The 21959-nt window shown below is 35.6% G+C and overlaps 3 protein-coding genes across 4 annotated transcripts in view; 2 read left to right on the top strand and 1 right to left on the bottom strand.

Moving 5' to 3' along the window:
* Nucleotides 1-656: 656 nt before the first annotated feature.
* Nucleotides 657-8762, top strand: LOC107680149 (solute carrier family 25 member 44-like). Of its 2 annotated transcripts, XM_016475933.1 has the most exons (4): nt 657-890; nt 2654-3354; nt 6363-6490; nt 7784-8762. In XM_016475933.1, the coding sequence occupies exons 2-4, from the start codon at nt 2718-2720 to the stop codon at nt 7973-7975; spliced, it is 957 nt and encodes a 318-aa protein (XP_016331419.1). In that variant the 5' UTR covers nt 657-890; nt 2654-2717; the 3' UTR covers nt 7976-8762. The 2 variants fall into 2 exon arrangements, with proteins under 2 accessions (XP_016331419.1, XP_016331418.1); XM_016475932.1 differs by lacking the exons at nt 657-890; nt 2654-3354 and adding an exon at nt 3696-4391.
* Nucleotides 8763-8801: 39 nt separating this feature from the next.
* Nucleotides 8802-14034, bottom strand: LOC107680150 (WD repeat-containing protein 61). The gene is made up of 10 exons (XM_016475934.1): nt 13684-14034; nt 13542-13569; nt 13334-13439; nt 13067-13239; nt 12615-12763; nt 11805-11898; nt 10474-10567; nt 10295-10387; nt 10134-10212; nt 8802-9794 (listed from the first exon to the last, which is right to left on the bottom strand). The coding sequence occupies exons 1-10, from the start codon at nt 13693-13695 to the stop codon at nt 9705-9707; spliced, it is 918 nt and encodes a 305-aa protein (XP_016331420.1). The 5' UTR covers nt 13696-14034; the 3' UTR covers nt 8802-9704.
* A 5535-nt stretch (nt 14035-19569) lies between these two features.
* Nucleotides 19570-21959, top strand: part of LOC107680155 (cellular retinoic acid-binding protein 1) — a 13405-nt gene continuing 11015 nt past the window's right edge. Inside the window, exons 1-2 of the mRNA XM_016475938.1 lie at nt 19570-19784; nt 21553-21731. Coding sequence (XP_016331424.1) covers nt 19712-19784; nt 21553-21731 — 252 coding nt within the window. The 5' untranslated portion in view covers nt 19570-19711. The remainder of the gene's footprint in view (nt 19785-21552; nt 21732-21959) is intronic.

Raw genomic sequence — 21959 nt, forward strand, 5'->3', positions numbered from 1 at the left:
CCGGAGAACTGTCCAATCAGAGTACAGCACTGCGCACAGCTTTGTCCAATCAACAAACAGTATCTTCTACTCTACCCTTTATCACTTTGTTTTATTAACACATCTTAATTTGATGGAAATAAAAGCGGATATAGAGAGAATATATTATTTTTAATGATCCTGTCTATATTAGTAATGTTAAATATGTTTTATCGACAATATTTACAACTGTAAATGTCTAAAAGGCATCTATCTATCTATCTATCTAATCTATAACACTAATATTATTACATTACTATTACAGTTTTTCTGAATTGCTAAAACATATTTCTTGAAACCATCACTCATTTTCTCAAAACCTTAAACACAAATCCAATCCAATACTCAAACTAAAGTCACGAAACCTCTGACTCTTCCATCAAAATCAAACAATCACTGCAAAGCCATTTCACTTGCACTCAAAATCAAATATTTTAAAAACAAACAAGCAAGCCCTGTCCAGATTTAAAAAGTAACGCAAAAGTAACGTAACGCATTACTTTCCATAAAAAAGTAACTAGGTAATGTAATTAGTTACTTTTTTATGGAGTAACACAATATTGTAATGCATTACTTTTAAAAGTAACTTTCCCCAACACTGCACATCACCGCCCAATCATCAAACAGCTCCTTCTGTGTCAATGACCAATCAACAGGCAGCAGCCTGTCAGTGACGTTTCAGCATGCGCCGGAAGTGTGGAGGAGCGCTCGGCTCGATCGGCATGACTTTCCATCAGGAGCTGCAGGCCGCAGATCGATCAGACAAAATGCGGTTTTTAGAGGCATAATAGCGGATTTGTCTCATGACAGGACCGCGCAGCTCCGCTTGAGGCCGCTGGATGGAGAAACAGCAAATATAGCGAGCTAACCGGGTGAGTTAGCGTGTGTCTGAGAGGTCAAATGAAGTGTAATGTACTTCTGATGGGCGAGAGGAGGCACACAACATAAGCTGCTTTTTGTTTTGGGTCTAGTGTAATGCGCATGCGCAGTAGATAGGAGGCCTCTGTCATTTTTGCAGCTTCACCATGAAAAGGTCACTATGACTGATAAACATTCAGCTCTGTGTCAGAGCCAAAGAACTGATGGAGGACAGAAGAGTCATTAATGGTGGTACATAGTGTCTCTTAGATCTGTCATTGAAAAGAGCTGCATCAAGGTAGTATGGTCCCTCAAAATTCAGGAAGTTAGTTTAAAGCTTAAATTATTATTTTCAGAAGTAAAAATGTTTTAATTTTTATATTGGATTTCTAATCTAATGCGATTTTGCCACTGACAACATCCCAGTTATATTAACACATTGTTTTAAACAGGCCAATTCTAAATATGATGCTATAAATAAATATATAATATAATATTTATATAATAATAATTTTCTTTAATGTTTACACAACATAAATATAATTTTAAAATAAATATTAATTTTAAAACTTTTGTTTTATTTTGACAGGTATAATCCTGAGGAATGTGTGGTGTTCTAGTAATTTACAGATAAATATAAAATAATTACATTGTTTTTAGTAATAAAATTGTGCTTTATCTTTTAAATGCCAAGCCCTATTTTTCTGGATAATTCTAAATATGATGCTATTAATGTTTACTTTAGAACAACAGGGATAATTAAAAAAAAATAAGTATCTATTATTGTTTTTTTTATTTTATTTTGAAAAGTATAATTCTGTGGAAAGTATGGCATTCTAGTGATTTAGAAATTAATATAAAAAATAAGATTTTAGAAACATTCAGACTTGCGTGTTGTTCGTGGTCAAAAAAAAAAAATGCAATGCTCCAAATAATTATTACATTCTTTTTAAGAATTTTATTTTATTTTTTAATGGTTGGTGATATTTAATTTGTAATCTAATGCAATTGCTAAACCCTATTATTCTGGTTAATTCCAAATATGATGCCATAAATATGATTTTTAATGTTTACTTTGGAACAATAGAGATGTCATTTAAAACCAAATATTTATTAAAATCTTTATTATTATTATTATTTTGACAGATATAATCCTGGGGTACATATGGCATTTTTAGAATTAGAGATTATTGTAAGATTTTAGAAAACATTTAGATTTACATCATTAATAAAATGTAATTTTTATTAATTGTATTGCATTATACGTTTATGATGGATGTTGTTTTATTATCATTTTTATTAACACCTTTTTTAGTTTTAAAAGTGATCTTATTTTGTTGTTTGCTCAGTGTGAACTTGTTCATACAAAAATGCATACACAGTTATTAATTTATTATATTAATAATAAATATTTTTACCCCCTTTGGCAAATATAAACAAAACCTATGCATAAAATGCATTGGAAAATTGGCAAAAAAATAAACCATGAAGGCAGGGTAAACCGTTTAAAGACATTTTAATGGAACCTTCATTTACCAAAAAATAAATAAATAAAATTAAGTTAAGATTAAGAGCTGTTGGGATGTAAAAATGTACGTATTTCACAGATTTCAGATGTTCAATATCTGCTTTTTTGTTTACATGTGTCAAGAAATTATCTCTGCAGAGCATATGATTATGGCATAACCCAGCAGTCACATGACCTCTGAACTCTGTACCTTCAGATCTGCAACACAACATGCAGCTTATTTGAAATGTCGTGATTTTGTCATTTCAGGTTGAGCAGGAGAGGAGCGAGTGTGTGTGTGTGTGTGATTTTGTGTGTGAGGTCACCGGCGGCAATGATGGAACAGAAGTGCAACATTCAGATCATTGAATGGGAAGATCTGGACAAGAGGAAGTTCTACTCGCTGGGCGTCTTCATGACCATGATTACACGGGCCACCGTCTACCCGTTCACCCTGATCCGCACCAGACTGCAGGTCCAGAAGGGGAAGTCGCTCTATAACGGCACCTTCGACGCCTTCTGGAAGATTCTGAAGGCCGAGGGGGTGCGTGGCCTTTATCGAGGGTTCATGGTCAACACGTTGACGCTTATCTCAGGTCAGGCCTACATCACTACCTACGAGCTGGTACGGAAATACGTGTCCTGTTACTCGTCCAATAACACGGTCAAGTCTCTGGTGGCGGGAGGCGCGGCCTCACTGGTGGCCCAAAGCATCACGGTGCCCATCGACGTGGTGTCCCAGCAGCTGATGGTGCAGGGTCAGGGCTGTCAGCTCACACGCTTCAAACTCAAGCCCAAGAGAGTGATGGCCACGTCCAAACACAAAGTGACATTTGGTCAAACCAGAGACATTGTGGTTCAGGTTTTTCACACGGATGGATTTCGGGGCTTTTATCGTGGATATGTGGCGTCGCTCCTCACCTACATACCCAACAGCGCCGTCTGGTGGCCATTTTATCACTTTTATGCAGGTAAAGAAAATAAATATTTAGTGATGCTCTAAAATTATTTTCTGACCCAAACACAGAAACACTGAAACCAAAATTTAAAGGGATAGTTCACCCAAAAATGAAAATTACCCCATGATTTACTCACCTTCAAGCCATCATAGGTGTACATGACATTCTTTTTTCAGACGAATACAATCGGAGTTATATTAGAAAACATCCTGGTTCTTCCAAGTTTTATAATGGGAGTGGATGGTAGCCCAAAATTTGAAGTCCAAAAAATTGAACCAATCCATTATACCTTCAGATCTGCAACACAACATGCAGCTTATTTGAAATGTCGTGATTTTGTCATTTCAGGTTGAGCAGGAGAGGAGCGAGTGTGTGTGTGTGTGTGATTTTGTGTGTGAGGTCACCGGCGGCAATGATGGAACAGAAGTGCAACATTCAGATCATTGAATGGGAAGATCTGGACAAGAGGAAGTTCTACTCGCTGGGCGTCTTCATGACCATGATTACACGGGCCACCGTCTACCCGTTCACCCTGATCCGCACCAGACTGCAGGTCCAGAAGGGGAAGTCGCTCTATAACGGCACCTTCGACGCCTTCTGGAAGATTCTGAAGGCCGAGGGGGTGCGTGGCCTTTATCGAGGGTTCATGGTCAACACGTTGACGCTTATCTCAGGTCAGGCCTACATCACTACCTACGAGCTGGTACGGAAATACGTGTCCTGTTACTCGTCCAATAACACGGTCAAGTCTCTGGTGGCGGGAGGCGCGGCCTCACTGGTGGCCCAAAGCATCACGGTGCCCATCGACGTGGTGTCCCAGCAGCTGATGGTGCAGGGTCAGGGCTGTCAGCTCACACGCTTCAAACTCAAGCCCAAGAGAGTGATGGCCACGTCCAAACACAAAGTGACATTTGGTCAAACCAGAGACATTGTGGTTCAGGTTTTTCACACGGATGGATTTCGGGGCTTTTATCGTGGATATGTGGCGTCGCTCCTCACCTACATACCCAACAGCGCCGTCTGGTGGCCATTTTATCACTTTTATGCAGGTAAAGAAAATAAATATTTAGTGATGCTCTAAAATTATTTTCTGACAGAAACACTGAAACCAAAATTTAAAGGGATAGTTCACCCAAAAATGAAAATTACCCCATGATTTACTCACCTTCAAGCCATCATAGGTGTACATGACATTCTTTTTTCAGACGAATACAATCGGAGTTATATTAGAAAACATCCTGGTTCTTCCAAGTTTTATAATGGGAGTGGATGGTAGCCCAAAATTTGAAGTCCAAAAAATTTAACCAATCCATTATAAAAGAAGTCCACACGGCTCCGGGGGGTTAATAAAGGCCTTCTGAAATGACGCGATGCGTTTGTGTAAGAAAAATATCCATATTTACAACTTTATCAACCTTAATCTCTAGCTTCCGCTAACTGTCGTATGCACATTCACGAGAGAGTGCCGTCCAGCGGATGACGTAGCACGTAGGTAAACGTGGTGACGAATGCGGAAGTAACGAACGTGGAAGCACAGAGGAGAGAGCAAAACAAAGTTACGAATTCGTAGTACAAAACGAGGATTTGTAACGAAAAATGTCGGCGGATTTCAATATAAGCCAAGAGGACACTGGTTTTCCTTTGCTGTAAACAAAACTTGTTTCTCGCGAGACTAGCATATTCTCATTGGAGTTTACGCTACGCCTACGTCATCCGCTGGACGCCGCTCTCTCGTGAACGCGCGTACGACAGTTAGCAGAAGCTAGAGATTAAGGTTTATAAAGTTGTATATATGGATATTTTTCTTATACAAACGCATTGCGTCGCTTCAGAAGGCCTTTATTAACCCCCCGGAACCGTGTGGACTTCTTTTATAATGGATTGGTTCAATTTTTTGGACTTAAAATTTTGGGCTACCATCCACTCCCATTATAAAGCTTGGAAGAGCCAGGATGCTTTTTAATATAACTCTGATTGTATTCGTCTGAAAGAAGAAAGTCATATACATCTAGCAAATCATGGGGTAATTTTCATTTTTGGGTGAACTAACCCTTTAAGTTAACATTTAGCTGAAAACCAAACCAAAAATAGAGTTAAATTAATAATCAACTACATTTATTTAATAATAATTAAATAATAATGAACACTCAAATCAAAACTCAGTTAAAAAATAACCAGCCATTAAATGAAATGTTGCATTTTTGTTACAGTGAACAACACAAACAAGTTTACATTGTTTAAGTTAAGCAAACAATAAAATGGCAGTTTTAATATCAACTAATTAATGGTAAAATTATGTTTCTTTAATTTATTGTTGAAATATAAACATTTAAATGCAGGCTGTCATAACCTGTTTTCATGACAGACTTATTCAAACGTATTTTTAAAGAATATGACTAGAATATTCGTTAATGTTTAACATTGAAAACAACAAAGTCTATGCATGAAATGGCTATCATAAAAACTTGTTAACAGATTTATGCAAACATGCATTAATTAAGACATGCAATATCCAATATATGTAATATAGTGCATATATTTAGCAAAATGCTCCTTCTAGCTGACTAGCGAGTTTATGAAAATTGTTTTTCTGAGGTAAATATAACGTTACGTGACATGTTTACTGACGTCTTTCCCCGGTTGAAACACTGATTGAGCGATTGCATGAGACATATACATACCTTCTGATGTTCATTCATGCTGATTTCTTGCTATAACTAGCAGTAAAGAGGAAGAGATGATGGATTCACGTGCTGCCTGAACTGAGGCACATTAACGGCACATTAAAATGCGCCACATCTGGGAATTTCCTGATAAAATTGACAATTTGAAAACTCAGACTTTGTTTCATATTCAAAGTAACAAAGCACAAATAAGTGGGGAAGCGCTAATTAATGAAACGTCACTGTTCTGGTCAGTGATTTCGGTTCTCCAGTATATTTTGAGTTGCCGAACTAAAATATGTCATTTCCTAAATGCTCTTACTGCATCACATGAAGCCTGTGGGTGTGTGTTTCCAGAGCAGCTCTCCAGACTGGCTCCTGCTGACTGTCCGCACCTCCTCCTGCAGGCCGTGGCGGGACCAATGGCTGCAGCTACAGCCTCCACCCTCACCAACCCCATGGATGTCGTCCGAGCCCGAGTTCAGGTACAGACTCACCCATAACCTGCTGTAATTCATATCATTTATTGTTATTATTTGTGTACCGTTTAAAGGTTTGGGGCGGTAAGATTTTTGAACGTTTTTGAAAGTCTCTTATGCTCACCAAGACTTTTATCTGATCAAAAGCACAGTAAAAATACTGTGAAATATTACAATTCAACATAACTTTTATGTAAATATATTGTAAAATGTCATTTATGCCTGTGATGCAAAGCTAAATTTTATTTTTTCTTCTTCAGTGTCACATTATACTTTAGAAATCATTCTAATATGCTGATTTGTTATAATTATGTTAGGATTTTTTGATGAATAGAAAGTTCAGAAGAACAGCATTCATTTGAAACAGAAATATTTTGTAACATTTTAAACAAATTTTTCACAACAAAATCTCACTGACCCCAAACAACCCGAACAGTAGTGTATTAAAGATAATATTCTTATTTATTTTTATTTATTTGCATAATTTTAAAATGTATAAAATACATCTATTTAAATCAGGATTATAGTTAAACTATACTTGAAATAAAGTAAATGTTAGCTGAAATAAAAATAAATCATAACTCATATTTAGGCTAGTAGGCAAGGCACCATTTATCATTTACTTTTAGTTTAACTTTAAGTACTAAAATAACAAAATCTAAATGTAAAAAAATAAAACTAATAAATAACAATGAATTAAAAACTGTTATAGACAAAAATGACAAAACACAACTTGAAAAAATGACTAAACCTTGAGCTAAAAATAAAATGAGAACAGAAAATATATATATATAAAAAATCGAATTCAAAATATTAACAAAAACTATAATAGAATATCAATATTAAAATAACACTGATTTAATTGAATATATTTATGTATTATCATACATACAAGCACTATTTTTTTTAATTAATCTTTAAGTCCATTTATAATCTAGCTATAGAAGTCCAGCTTTGTCTGTGCTGTTTTCTGATCCTCACAATAAAACTATTTTTGCTACTATATCTTTAATACATCTGTATGTAAATAACAACTGTGTAATACTGATGTTGTTCACATTGTTAATCATCAGGATGACGTTGCTTAATAGTAATATTTGATAATTCTATGTTAATGTGCTCATAATAACCATGATGAATTCTGAATGAGCCATTTTTGCTATATTTACAATACATCACACTTATATTTCAAAAGCGCAAAACGGTTCTTGTTTTGAAATGGCTCATTAAAATGATTTACCATGTCATTATTACTATGGATTTAAGCTTTGTGAGTTAATACACAGTGTGTGTTTGCAGGTTGAAGGTCGCTCGTCTGTGATGGAGACGTTTAAGCAGCTCCTGGCTGAAGAGGGCGTGTGGGGTCTCACCAAGGGTCTGTCTGCACGCATCATTTCCTCCACGCCCACGTCAGTCATGATCGTCATCGGTTACGAGACACTAAAGAGACTCAGTCTGCGGCCTGAACTGGTGGAGAGCAGACACTGGTGAAAACACGCATACCTCAGCCTTTTAAACAGATGCCTTTTATTATTTTCATGTTTTATGAGGACAAGGCAATAATTGGCGCTCAAATTTCCTTTCTGACTTTTTTGTGGATTTTGTAGCCTGTTGTCATGAACTTGTCCGGCCCGAACTAGTATTTTGTAACGAGACGTCATGGATCTCGTTTGTCCTTTTCGCCCGGAATGTGTTTGTTTATCAGAGGTTTTGAAGTGAAAATCATTTTGAAATGGTGAATTTGACACTTTCTTGTGACTCTCATGCAGTGCTCTTCACGTCATCTGACAGGAAGTGAGATCATCACATCTGTTACATGGTAGGAAGAATGAGAACATGTATGGGCTTTTCACACTTGAAACCCTGGGTCATGTTAAACCCTAACAAATTATTCGGAGTAGTCAGTTTTGTCTTATTTGCATATTTACAAGGTTATTAATATTGTTTGGACGAGTGTCTTCTGAAACACACTAAATAGTCTAATTTATTACTCCAGTTTACATATTTAGTCGTGGTTTGATATTTTTAAGTATTGACCTCAGACACTTGAATAATGTGTAAAAGTAAATATGATGAACAGTAAATATTTCACTGTGCTCATGAATATTTAATGAGGCGAAAATTGACTAAACATGTAACTAACATTTCCATCGTGCTCATGAATATTTAATGAGGTGAAAATTGACTAAACATGTAACTAACATTTCCATGGTCATGAAAAATCTGGAAATATCAGTACATATTAAAATTAACAAGGCAATTCATTTTGAAATTCATACCTGGAAAACGTAAAAAAATGTTTATAGTAAATAAAAATGTACTAATTCTATATTAAGCTCTTCAAGTGTAGTTACTATGAAATTATTGTACAAAAACGACTGTAAAATCGTGTCAATTAATTTTAAAAGTGGCCTTTACCCAGGGTTAAACAATGGTGTGAAAAGCCTTGTGAGAAAAGTTAGAAAGCATCATGTTCTGCAGAATGATATTTCAGTCTGATTGAATCTTCTTTGGTTTGTCATATTGTGTCTTTAACCTTCAGAAAAACAGTGTTTTGGGGCCAAAACTTTTCCAGTTTAAATGTTTTAGAAATGCGCTTCATATTTTAAATATAACTGCCATAGTAATTTTTTTCTATAAGATTGTTTCTAACTGGATCTTAGTGTCACAATCAAGAGTGAATTAAATGAACCAAACAAGAAAGAAACCATTTGGGATTTTTTTTTTCTTCTAGATTTTCTCACATGCTCTACAAAGGGTTCAGCATTCAAACAAGTTCTGCTTTGGATCTTTATGTATTATAATTCATTTTTACATGTCGGCTATAACAGTCCAAAGCAAGGACTGAATTGGTGCAGTAACATTTGGTGTCCTGTAGAGGGCGGAGAGTGATCAGCAAAGCCATGTTTGCACTTAAGTCGTGTGAAAAAAAAACGGGAAACATCAAGGAGTTAAAAAACTATAATATAAATCTCATAATAAAATGTGTATCCAACTAAAAATGTCATGCAACATCATCGATCATTGAATGTGTGAATTGTGAACAGGATAAATAGCAACAACAACAAAAATAAACTAGGAAAAAAAAGACATTTATTTGTAATACCATATACAGATGTTGAATTTAGCAATAAAAAAAAAGCATTTGCATGTTTGCTGTGGTCTTGAGAGTGTGTGACTCTTACAGAGCTTCATCAGGGGGCTGTAGTTTTGTGGAGATTCACATGGGACAGTCGTAAATGTGGATGGCTCTGTCATCACCTGCAGAGACGATTTTGGAGCCTGTGGGGTTGTACTTCACACTCCAAACCTACACACACACACTTGAACATGAGCATGCATGATTCATGGCCTTCAGAAACTAAAACAAACCGTGATCTGCTTATAAACCAACAATACAGTAAAAACATTATTAATGTGAAATATTACGATTTACTCTTTTCTATGTGAATATATTTGAAAAAGTTATTTATTCCTATGATTAGGGTTAGACAAAGCTGAATTGACTCCAGTTTTCAGTGTCACATGATCCTTCACAAATCATTCTAATATGCTGATTTGCTGCTCAAGAAACATTTCTGATTATTATCAATGTTGAAAACAGTTATGCTGCTTTATATTTTTATGGAAACCGTCATACATCTCTCACCTGGTCCTGATGATCAAAGAATGTGTTCACACATGACCTGCTGCTTGTGTCCCACACTTTTACACTCTTATCAGACGAACTAAAACAGAAACAAGTAACAGTTAAGAACACACAAACGACATTTTACATTTTCTATTCATCTGAAGCGCATCAACTCTTGCCTGGACACGAAGTGTGTGTCGTCAGGTGAAAAGGCCACGCTCAGCACCCAGGATCCGTGACCGCTGAGAGTGCCGGCCAGGTTAGCGTGCTGTCTGTGAGACACACACAAACAACCAGACCGTGAGATTCAAATCAAATATGTTGGAAGGTGAAAGATGCACACAAATTTGCAACGTACACGTCATAAATCTTGATGTAGCCATCATCTGATGCGGTTACCAGCAGCTGAGAGTCTGGAGAGAAAGTCAGAGACCTGATAGGCATCGCATGACCTGAAGAAAAAAAAAAAAACAGCATGTCTTCTTGTTAATCCCAGTTTGGCTACTGTACCTTTAAGATGTCTGTATGTAAATAGTGTGGTATAAACAGTAATAAAGTCTGCATTTATTTGATCAAAAATACAGTACATAGATGGAAAATTGTTTTCTATTGTAATATATTTTATATAAATATTAATTTCTGTGGTGCAAAGCTGAATTTTCAGCATCATTACTTTCATAATTAACAGTCTTTAAAATGATTTCAAATGTAACAAAATATTTATATTTCAAATAAATGCTGTTCTTTTAAACTCTATTCCTCAAAGACTCCTGGAAATTTTTTTTTTTGCCACATATAAGTGTAATAATATATCACAATATTACTGCTTTTACTGTATTTCTGATCAAATAAATGCAGCCTTGGTGAGCATTAGGGTTGTGACGGTGAGGAAATTTTCCCACCGGTTAATCGACGTGACCCCTCACATTTTTGTAAATATTTTATATCTTTTCAAGTGACAACACTGAAGAAATTACACTTTGCTACGATGTAAAGTAGTGTGTACAGCTTGTATAACACTGTAAATTTGCTGTCCCCTCAAAATAACTCAACACACAGCCATTGATGTCTAAACCGCTGGCCACAAAAGTGAGTACACCCCTAAGTGAAAATGTCCAAATTGGGACGTTCAGCACACTGCATTGAGTAGCCGCGTTCAGTTTTTAATTGTAGTGTCTGTTCTTTTACTTAACTAAATGATTTTTATTAGGCTACTACAAAAAAATCAAAACGACGGTGGGAGTCGGTGTAGCGGTGGGCAAGTGACGTATAAACACCGTCAACACCGTCTATCGCGGCAAGCGTAGTGATCATAAGAGACTTATTCCAAAAACATAAAAAAAAAAAAAAAAATTCTTAATTATTATAACTTATGACCACTAGTGTAGTACAATAAAAACTGAACTGCATCTAATGTTCAACATTACTTCCAGCTGTACTTGGAGCAAATGAAAGGGATGGGTGAGCGATGCAGGAAGACAAAGAGGAAAAATGGAGTCGCTCTGCGACAGGAGCTGAAGTTTACGACCCTTGAGGGACGGCCAGAGACGCAAACAGGTTTTTCCACCGCATTCACGTAACCCATAATCACCCTAAATGCATCTAGCAGACTAACGGACAGAACGTCTACAGAGCGTTTTAATAGAGGAAACTGAAGACAGCTTGAATCATGTGGGAGACGATTTTCACCTTCCAGCGTGTGCAGGAGTTTCCCAGTCGCAATATCAAAGATATTAATGATTCCGTCTATAGCACCACTGGCTAAGTACTTTCCATCTGGACTCTAGAGAGAGAGAGAGACAATTATTAGGGCTTGGAAAACTTTATAAGGAAAATCAGCATTTTCTCAAATATTCATTCCAATGTGTAATGTGAATGAAATTTGGACTGTCATTTGTGAAATTAGTTCCTTTTTGAACACTGATGCGGACTGTTACACTGACACTTATTTACATATTTCCCACAATTTTTATCCAATACATATTCATGACTTTTTCGATACTTCATATGTGGTTTGATTACTGGATTAAGACTTTTTTTAATAATATCAATTACACTCAAGAAACCGTTTCTTGCTGATAAAATATTTTATCAGAGCCCTAAATGATAATAATCAGAAATGTTTCTTGAGCAGCAAATCAGCATATTAGAATGATTTCTGAAGGATCATGTGACACTGAAGACTGGAGGAATGTAATTAAATTGTAATATTACTGTAAAATCTTCCCAACTCCAAACTTTAGTTTATATAGAATTTTTTAAAATAATATATTAAAAAAGGTTAAATATATATATATATATATATATATTTTTTTTTTTTTTTTTTTTTTTTTTAATGATCCAATTCAGTACAAAAGCATAAAATGATTCTAGCCCAACACTTCTATCCACTGAATATTTTGTTTTTTGTTTGACAGAAATAAGACATCAGTGCCATTAGCTTCAGATGAGATTAATGTTGCCCATGCAGCATTATTTCAGATACTCAGAGACTCTTACGTAAGCGATGCTCAGAATGAATTTCCCTCTGGTGTCCAGCGAGTGCTCCTTTTTCCCACTTTCCACGCCGAAGATGTTGACCTTCCCTAGATGGCTGCCAGTGGCAATGTATTTGGAGTCAGGAGAAAAGGCAACCGTCCAGGCGTCAACTGCAGATGGTATAGAAAGAGTTCATCAGTGTTATTTTAGTGTATTTATATACTAGAGTTTGACTTTTATATTTTTATGTTTTCATTCAATTCATAAAAAATGTAATTTGAAGTTTTAGCAATTTTTTCTGTCTTTTTTATGTCTATATACTTTTTTTTTATTATCAAGTTTACATTTATTTAGTTAATTTTTAAACTTTTAGTTTGTATGTTAAATATTTTATTTCAGCTAATGATAACCTTGCGTCACACTCACGCATTTAAAGCGATCTTTAAATATAAATAAATACATTCGCAGCTCACCTGGGCCTGCGTCCATGGACTTAATCTGTTTGCCCGTCTCCAGATCCCAGAGCCGAATATGAGCATCAAGAGAGCTGGAGGCGGCAATCGCTCCATTTTGACTGATGTCCACCGACACCACACCCAGCTGGTGACCCTCCAGCGTCCACTGCAGCTCCAGCTTTTCATCCGACCTGCGAGCCATCACAACAAGTGACGTATGTTCAGAAACAAACACTTTTTTAATCACTAGTTGATGCTTTGATTGCACTTTATTCACTGATTTACCATTTCCACACTTTTACCAGGTCGTCCAAAGAGCCGGTCACGATGGTTTCTGACCCGTCCTTCTCGCTGCGACCCCATGCCGCGGTCCAGATGGCATCTTCGTGAGCTGCAGAAACACAGAGATTCTTTGGCTGTGCCCAAATATGTTGCCCAAAAAATATTTTTGGCCTCTAAATCAGAACAGATGACTAAGTGTGTGTGTACTCACCATGCTCCTGCTTGAATAGAATACTGTACTAAAAACAGAACAATTAACATATTTATATCACATACAATCATTATTCTGATCACCATAGATACAATAAGCCAGAAAACATGCAGGGGTGTGTTCATATTAGAGATGAACTCACTTGTGTGCTCATAGTCTTCGTTTTAAAACCTGTTTGTAATGGAAAGTTTCTAAGCGCGTGTGTGAGCTGGATTATGAGTTATTCTGAGTTTATAAACGCACTTTATGCACAGCTGCTAGCGTAGCTTAGTTTATGACTAAATAAAGTGCCTCTGTGAGCGTTCGACGCGTCCTGAAGAGGTTTTAGCGCGTCCGCGGAAAAGTCGGATAATCCTTAAGATTCGTTACATGCATCACATGAAAAATCAAAGCGATTTATTAACAATAATAAACACCCGCACTGTTGCTGCCTAGAGAGCCGCCATGACACCTGCGCGCAAAGTACCATGGGAACAACCGTCTGACTCCGCCTCCCTGTACGTGCATGTTACATGCAATATTATCAAAGCATCAATACAAAAGACAGATGCCATTGATAGTAATAAAATAGTAGTAGTAGTAATAAATGTATTTATAAAAACATTAAAAAAAATGCTAAGTATAATCAATTTAAAATAAAGAATTTAAATAAAAAACAAATAAATAATACATTTTTAAATACATAAATAATGACTAAACGCTAACTACAATAATTCTACACAATATTGTAAATAATCAATGCAAATAACAGATACCAGTGATAGTAATAAAATAGTACCAGTATTTAAAATAAAAAAGAAAGAAATTATGATAATAATATAATACATGTATTTATTATTTATAAAATAAATAAATAAAAACATTTACAATAATATCAAAGCATCCATACAAATAACAGGTACTAGTGATGGTAATGAAATAATAGTACCAATAAAATAAAATAAATAAAAAAAAACACATATGATAATAGAATAATAAATAATGCATTTATAAATGAATAAAATAAATACCTCTCATGTATAATGCATTTAAAATAAATATTTTAAATAAAACAAATGCATGAAAATATAATAATAATAAAACAAAATTAAATAAATAAATAAATATGAGCAAACCATTAATAAAATAATAGGTACCAATCATAGAAAAATCTAAATAAATATGCTAAATAAATACAATACAACACAATATTGTTAAAGCATGAATACAAATAACAGGTAGCACTGATAGCAATAAAATAATACTATCAATATTTAAAATAAAAAATAAATAAGATAATAAACTGAAAAAAAAAAAGTATTAATTATTTACAAAATTAAATAAATGCTAACTATAATACATTTAAATATTAAAATGAAAACAAAATAATAACAATTATTTAGCTTGTTTTATTGGCATGGCTAATAACTGTATATACAAATAAAGAGTGCAATACAAGCAGTCTCTTTATCAGATTGACCTCTTTTATTGCTTTGGTTATTGTCAGAGTTTCTAAAATAAGATATTTTTCAAATGGATATTTGTTCTATTTTTATGCCAACTCAAAAAAAAAAAAGTCCTTTCTGCTGCTACAGTGTTGAGTCATAACAGAAAAGCAGAAGACATTTAAGCACAGCCTACGACACCTCTCTCCATACTGCAGCATTTGATTACAGAAAAGTCCAATCAAAGATCTTTCCTCTGTGTTAGAGAGTCGGACAGAAGGAAGTCCATATGCTATGTGGGATTGTAGTCCTTTTATGTCTGGAGCAGTGAGTTTCTCAGCTGATGCCTTTTGAGGTGCAATGTGCCTCATGTTGTCATGATGTTTCGAAATATTACCGATCTGAATGGGTAGCAAAAAGAAGCTGATTGTATATCGTCACATTCCAGCATGACAAGAACTACCCTGGCCCCCCTTACAAAAGAGTACTGTACCACAGTAAAGTTATAGTATCATAGATCATGTTACTGTTGGATTAACATATTCATATACCATGGTATGTACATAAGTGGTTAAAATACCTTACATATACCATAAAATCATTATTTTATTTGATATATTTTATGGTAAAATCATCAGTTCGCTCGTTCTGACTGAAGCTGGCACTACTTTCATGTCTCTTGTATTGCATCACAGATGTTAAAAAAAAAATATATGTTGAAAAAAACTGCTGCCGCTAATTTGTATAAATTTGTACAATCTCATTAGTACATTTTTGTACGATCTGCTTATGCCACAACGAGGGTTAACTTAAGGCATGGGGTTGTGGGTGGATCATCATACTTACTTTTTTTTTTCTTTCTAAAAATCATACATTTCCATACAAATCACATTGTACAAATTCATACGCAATTGGCACCTTGTAAAATAGTTGTGTTTTCTCATGAGATCGGGTTTGTATATCAGTTTGCTTGTCCTGACCAGTGTTGGGCAGTAGCTAGTTACTGTAGTAATATTACTTTTTATTAGTGTAACTAATTACTAATAAGATTTCAGTAATACTATTACAGTTACCATCCATAAAACAGCTAGTTACTTTTGATGCCTCAACCCCTACTGATTTGAAATCCAACAAGCCAATAATTCCTAGATTTATTTTCATAATTGTCACGACTTGCACAGGCACATGAAGTCACCAGTGCATCAGGAATGCTTGTAATATGGAAAAGCTTACATTCAGGGGATGGAAATATTGCCATTCACTGATTTTGTCATGAGAAAATGTGATCTTAAGACAGATCGTTGTGGCATTACTTTACTCTGGCATTACATGGCTTGCCCACCCACATCCCTCTGATCCCGATATAATACTACTATAATTAAAAGTCTTATGAACTTATGTGATTTCTTATGGTAAAATACTTCATGAAGTATAACCATATTTGGGTAACAGAGAAATTAGAGCTACAATTAGCTTCACGTTACACATGACAATTAATACAATACTTTTACTCAAAAGTCACTATTAATCACCATTGAGTGTTTGTAATAACTTCTGACTGCGATTCCAATGTAGATTTTGGTCAAATTATGAGGCGGAAATATATTGTTTGTAACATTTTAGAAGAATTTTATGGGGAAGATACACAATTACAACTTCTGTGTGGCGAGAAGGAAAAGTAATGTAACTAGTAGTGTAACTAATTACTGTTGTCAGATAGTAATAAGTAAAGTAATAATATTACTTCTGAAATGAGTAACTAGTCTGGTAACGAATAATAAATTACATAATTTGGAGTAACGAGCCCAACACTGGTCCTGACTGAAACCGGCACTACTTTGATGTTTCTCATATCAAAATGCGAACTTGTGCTCTCATTTCATAGAAACACAACTGGTGCCACTCATTTTTATGAATCGTACAATCTGCTTACTCCTTCTATCACTGTAAAAAATGACCGTGAATTTAACGGTAAAAGACTGTAAAAATGCTACAGTAAAAACCTGATGGTGTTTAGCGTTTGTGTGAATGACACTGTGCACATTCTATATATGTTATTATCTAAAAGCTGCTTGTGATGGGCTTTGGTTCATCATGTGACTTTCTCATCACCACCTGCATTTGGTGGTTATCAGTGTATTACAAAGGTACAAAACAGATTTCAGTACTTCAATAGGTTGGTAAATTAACATTAACATTTTATCAGTTAATGAAAATACGGTATTTAACTGTAAATTTAAGTTAAAACTGTAAAACCTAAAACGTTGCTACCGTATTTTTTACGGTAAAATTCCGGCAACCACAGCTGCCGGTTTTTTACCGTAAATTTTACGGAATTTATTTTAGTTAGCATTAGGTGTGGGGTTAGGGTGGTTCTTCATAACTACTTTTTTTTTTTTCATTTTATTTAATTTTAGTTTCAAAACAAATTACATCATACAAATTCATTTTGTATGATGCAACAACATGCAACATTTTAGTTAAAATTAGTTGTTTTACTTTAGAGTACCATTAAGTCCTCAAACTCAATCTTCTGTTTTCCATTTGCATGGTGGGTTAACATGGGTCTGTGTGCATCTTCCTTCTTTTCTCTTGGCTTTTAATTGCTTTTGACTAATCTTTTAACTCAGTAAAGACTAAATTTACCATCAGGGTTTAGCTGTAATTAGTGCTTAATTTTATCATCTTTTTGTGCTCGCGCAAACCAGTGCGTTTTCTTGGCAAAACAGCTCTTCATTTTCCCTTGTTCGGTTTTTCAGAATGAAACGAGACGAAGAAGCTCTCTTTGTTTGTCTAAGTTTGTCTCGAGATGCAAACCCTTTAATGTGCCCTCTGGAAACCAGTTAGCGTTTAAGCGGTTGTGGAGTTCATTTGTGTCCATCTTCAAGAAGAAAAGCTCAGCGTGCGGCGTCAGCACAGGCTCTCGAAGCATGTGAAAAATGACCGCTCCTGGTTTCTCATGGCTTAATACGCTGAAATAAAGTCACCAGAGGGAGAAACGACTAAGGCAGCCTTTTCACGGCCACTGGAATGTTTATCTCTGGGAACTGCATTTTCATTCAAGCACTTTTGAGGGCAGGAAACTTTAGAATTGAAATATAAAGATCTTCATGCTGGACAAAGCACAAAGCTTGTGTCCAAACCTAATTAAGACCTAATTTAATTCTTCCATTTAAGTTGCACCATGTAATTTTGTGTAAATAGATTACTGATAATTTCATATATATATATATTATATATACATATATAAATATATTAAGTAGAACAATGATTTTAATGCTGCAAAAAAAAGACTTTTATTTAATCTTTTTCCAGTAAAATACCTAAAAATCTCCAAAACAATTTAAAGTTGCGATGATACGAAAATAGTGACAGATCTTCTCTTCCGTACTGTGATGTACAACGAGAAACAGATTATCGAAACACAAAACAAACAGAAAAAGGGTGAGACTTGATTATCCATCGTTTGTTGATCAGTTGGAGTCGTCACAGTTTTTGATTAAAAATGACAAAAAAAAATATTACATAATAGTTCTAAAAAAATAAATAAATTAAATATGCATGGATGAATCATTTAAAATATGATCAATAAGCTGCATCAACAAAATAAATTATGAATTTCCACAAATTCACTTGTTCCACTTTTTTAGTGAATAAATCTGTCAGTGTAGCAAGAAAAATACAGCCGTATTAAAGATGCATCACTAAAAAGAGTCTTTATATGTTAAGCAATATTGCTTCTTGAGGAATTTTATCTTGTTTGAATTTTTCCAAGACAAAGATTGGATTTTTAGGTATTTTAACTGGAAAATAAAGCAAAAATACACTTTAGATTTTTGCAGTGAAGTCACAAAGTGCCTCATTAAAACGATCATTGATGCAAATCTGAAAGTTGCATTGCAAAGCTGTGCAATCTAGTGCTTTTTTTCACAAGCACTTCAAGTCTGGAAACATATCACCTGTGCAGAAGCATTTCTGCACAAACATCTGTGTTAAAATCAGAGCCTGAGTGTGCGCCACGGTTCACCGGACACATTAGGACAGCAATACAGTGATGCATCCCGTACGGAAACCACAGACACACCCACAATACATGGTGAGGAAGAAACATTAGTGGATGGTTCTGTGGCTGATGCTGGAACAGGTTGTTTGATGCAGCAGTCTGAACGGTGAGACAACAGCAATGCCAGTGGGCGGGAGAGAGACACAGACAGATCAAGAGAGAGAGAGAGAGAGAGAGAGAGAGAGAGAGAGAGAGCGAGACACAGAGAGAGAGAGACAGACAGACCGAGAGAGAGAGAGAGAGACAGACTGAGAGAGAGAGAGAGAGAGAGACACAAAGAGAGAGAGAGAGAGAGAGAGAGAGCGAGACACAGAGAGAGAGAGACAGACAGACCGAGAGAGAGAGAGAGAGACAGACTGAGAGAGAGAGAGAGAGAGAGACACAAAGAGAGAGAGAGAGAGAGAGAGAGCGAGACACAGAGAGAGAGAGACAGACAGACCGAGAGAGAGAGAGAGAGACAGACAGACCGAGAGAGAGAGAGACAGAGAGAAAGAGATAGACAGACCGAGAGAGTGATAGAGAGACAGACAGACCAAGAGACAGAGAGGGGAGGGGCGGGGTGAGTAAGAACATAAGACAAAAAGGGAACGGACGATCACAAAGAGAGTAGAAAAGGAGAACAAGAGTAGCGAGGGACCAGAGGAGAAGAGAGAGAGACAGAGCAGGACAATCCGAAGCTCAAAATGCCTCCCAACTTCGCCGGCACCTGGAAAATGAAGAGCAGTGAGAATTTCGATGAACTTCTGAAAGCTCTCGGTAATATTTAATTTGATCTGTTCAGCTGTGCATCACGTTCGCTCATCTTCTCGCCTCCAGGCGTTCACGCTAGAACATCTTGAGAGGATCGAGAGATGCTTCAGATAGATTCGGCTCTCGGGGAAGATGTTATCGTACGGTAGAATGCGAGAGGGCTGATTATTCACATTTATCACGATGGGCGATGTGGTTAAAGTGGGTCATGTGGCTGTTAAAGTTAACTGAGGGCTTTGTGTCTGATACATTCACTCACAGCGATTTGTTTAACTGTAAGACAGGAAGGTCTCAGAACCGTTTGGAAAGAAATCAGCCGGTCTGGAGCAAAACTCAGGGTGCGACATTTATGCATTTGCCAGCTGCATTAAGGATTGTATTATATCTATACGTGTGCTCCTATGGCATCAAACCCATTATGGTGACGTTGCGAGCACTTTGCTCTAACAGTTGAGCTGAGGAACAATTTTATTGCTTTTTCAAAGCTGTTAAGCTTAGTTCAAGTATCAACTCTGTCTCAAAAACAGTGTAACAATTTTAGTATTATTTATTTATTCATATTTTAAATTAGCTGTTTTTTTTTAAATATATTTTCAGTTTTCGTTTTAATTTTAGTTTTAATTTGACTAGTTTTGTTATGTGCTTTTGTCATTTTAGCAGTTTTCTAATTAATATTTAAATATTTCTATTTAGCTTTTGTAAAAAGTAAATTGTACTATTAGTTGTTTTTGTTTTTTTAGTACTTCAGCTTCAACTTATTTAATTTCAGTTAGTCACCAAGGCAGCATTTCTCATTTTTGTTTAAATGTTTTAAGTTTATATACATAATTATTTTTAAGTTGTTTTAATTTTAGGTAATTACAACAACACGGTCTCAAAATAGTCACAAAAAATAAATTATTCACATACAGTAACAGTATAGAGAACACATGAAAAAATGGGAGAGTTTAATGAAAAATGTCTCAATTTTGTTCCTAGGAGAGCAAATGCAGTCTAGGAGAAATTAAAAATATCTAATTTTGAATTTTTATTACCAATTGACAGGTTTAAAATTGGCTTGATTCAGCTGTTCCACTATTTTGTGAGATTTTTGATTTTGCATGATGCAAAGGAGCTGCATAAGAGTTTTTTTTGATTGCAAACTGATATGAATGTGGCAAATTCTCACAGATGTTGCTGGTTTCAAACCACAAATGCTGAATCTCTCTTAGCTGGATACCAGGATGAATGAGGAACACCCAGAATGAGAGAGAAATGATGAACTTGGGTGGCTCGTGTCTTTCTGTAAAACCCGTGCTACGGTCCAAACCAGAGCAAAAACTTTTCAAACACTCCCAGAATTCCTCAGATTCATCCTGAGGGATCCTCCAGCATTTGTGGAGTTTTAGATGGCAGAGAATTGAAACAAAGTCTCTTGAGGACATTATAATTTAAGAGAACGGCAAGTCTGGAATTATGTTAAATTAGAATCAAGGCTAAAACAACAGTCCAGGGTAGCAGAAGGTTCTTAGTATTTCTACTTTGAAATAATGGAAAGCTTTTTCTCATTCCTTCCAACTTTACAATTAGCATACTTCACATAATGCACTAAAAGTATGTACTTCACCGACGATGGGAAAGTACATTTTGTACATGTAAGACATGTGCTAGACATACTAATTAATGAGAAACTGTGTTTAATTGCAGCTTTGTATTTTGCATGTTGGCTAGTTTAGTTTAGCTAGTTTAATTACCTTAAAATTTTGGTTTATATATTTAAAACCGTGCAACCCAGGTGTGAACGCTATGCTCCGGAAAGTGGCTGGCGCTGCTGCAGCCAAACCGCACGTGGAGATCCGACAGGACGGAGAGCAGTTCTACATCAAGACCTCCACCTCAGTACGCACCACTGAAATCAGCTTTCGCATCGGAGAGGAGTTTGGCGAGGAGACGGTGGACGGCAGGAAATGTAAGGTGAGTCACACTGATGGCTGACATCAGAAACGAGACACTGACCTGCTGAGCTTCACAGCGACTAGTTAAGCCTCTTAAAAACCACCTGAGCTCCAGAATACATAAACAACAGCCATTCGATAACTATAGGAGATAACCATAAGAAAAAATGAAATGCCACTCAAAATCTCCATATAGCAAAAGTAGCTTAAATTGATTATTTAATATTAGATATTACATATTATTTAT

The sequence above is a fragment of the Sinocyclocheilus anshuiensis genome, unplaced genomic scaffold (genome assembly GCF_001515605.1).
Source record: "Sinocyclocheilus anshuiensis isolate Anshui unplaced genomic scaffold, SAMN03320099.WGS_v1.1 scaffold376, whole genome shotgun sequence".
In the NCBI taxonomy this organism is placed as follows: Eukaryota; Metazoa; Chordata; class Actinopteri; order Cypriniformes; family Cyprinidae; genus Sinocyclocheilus; species Sinocyclocheilus anshuiensis.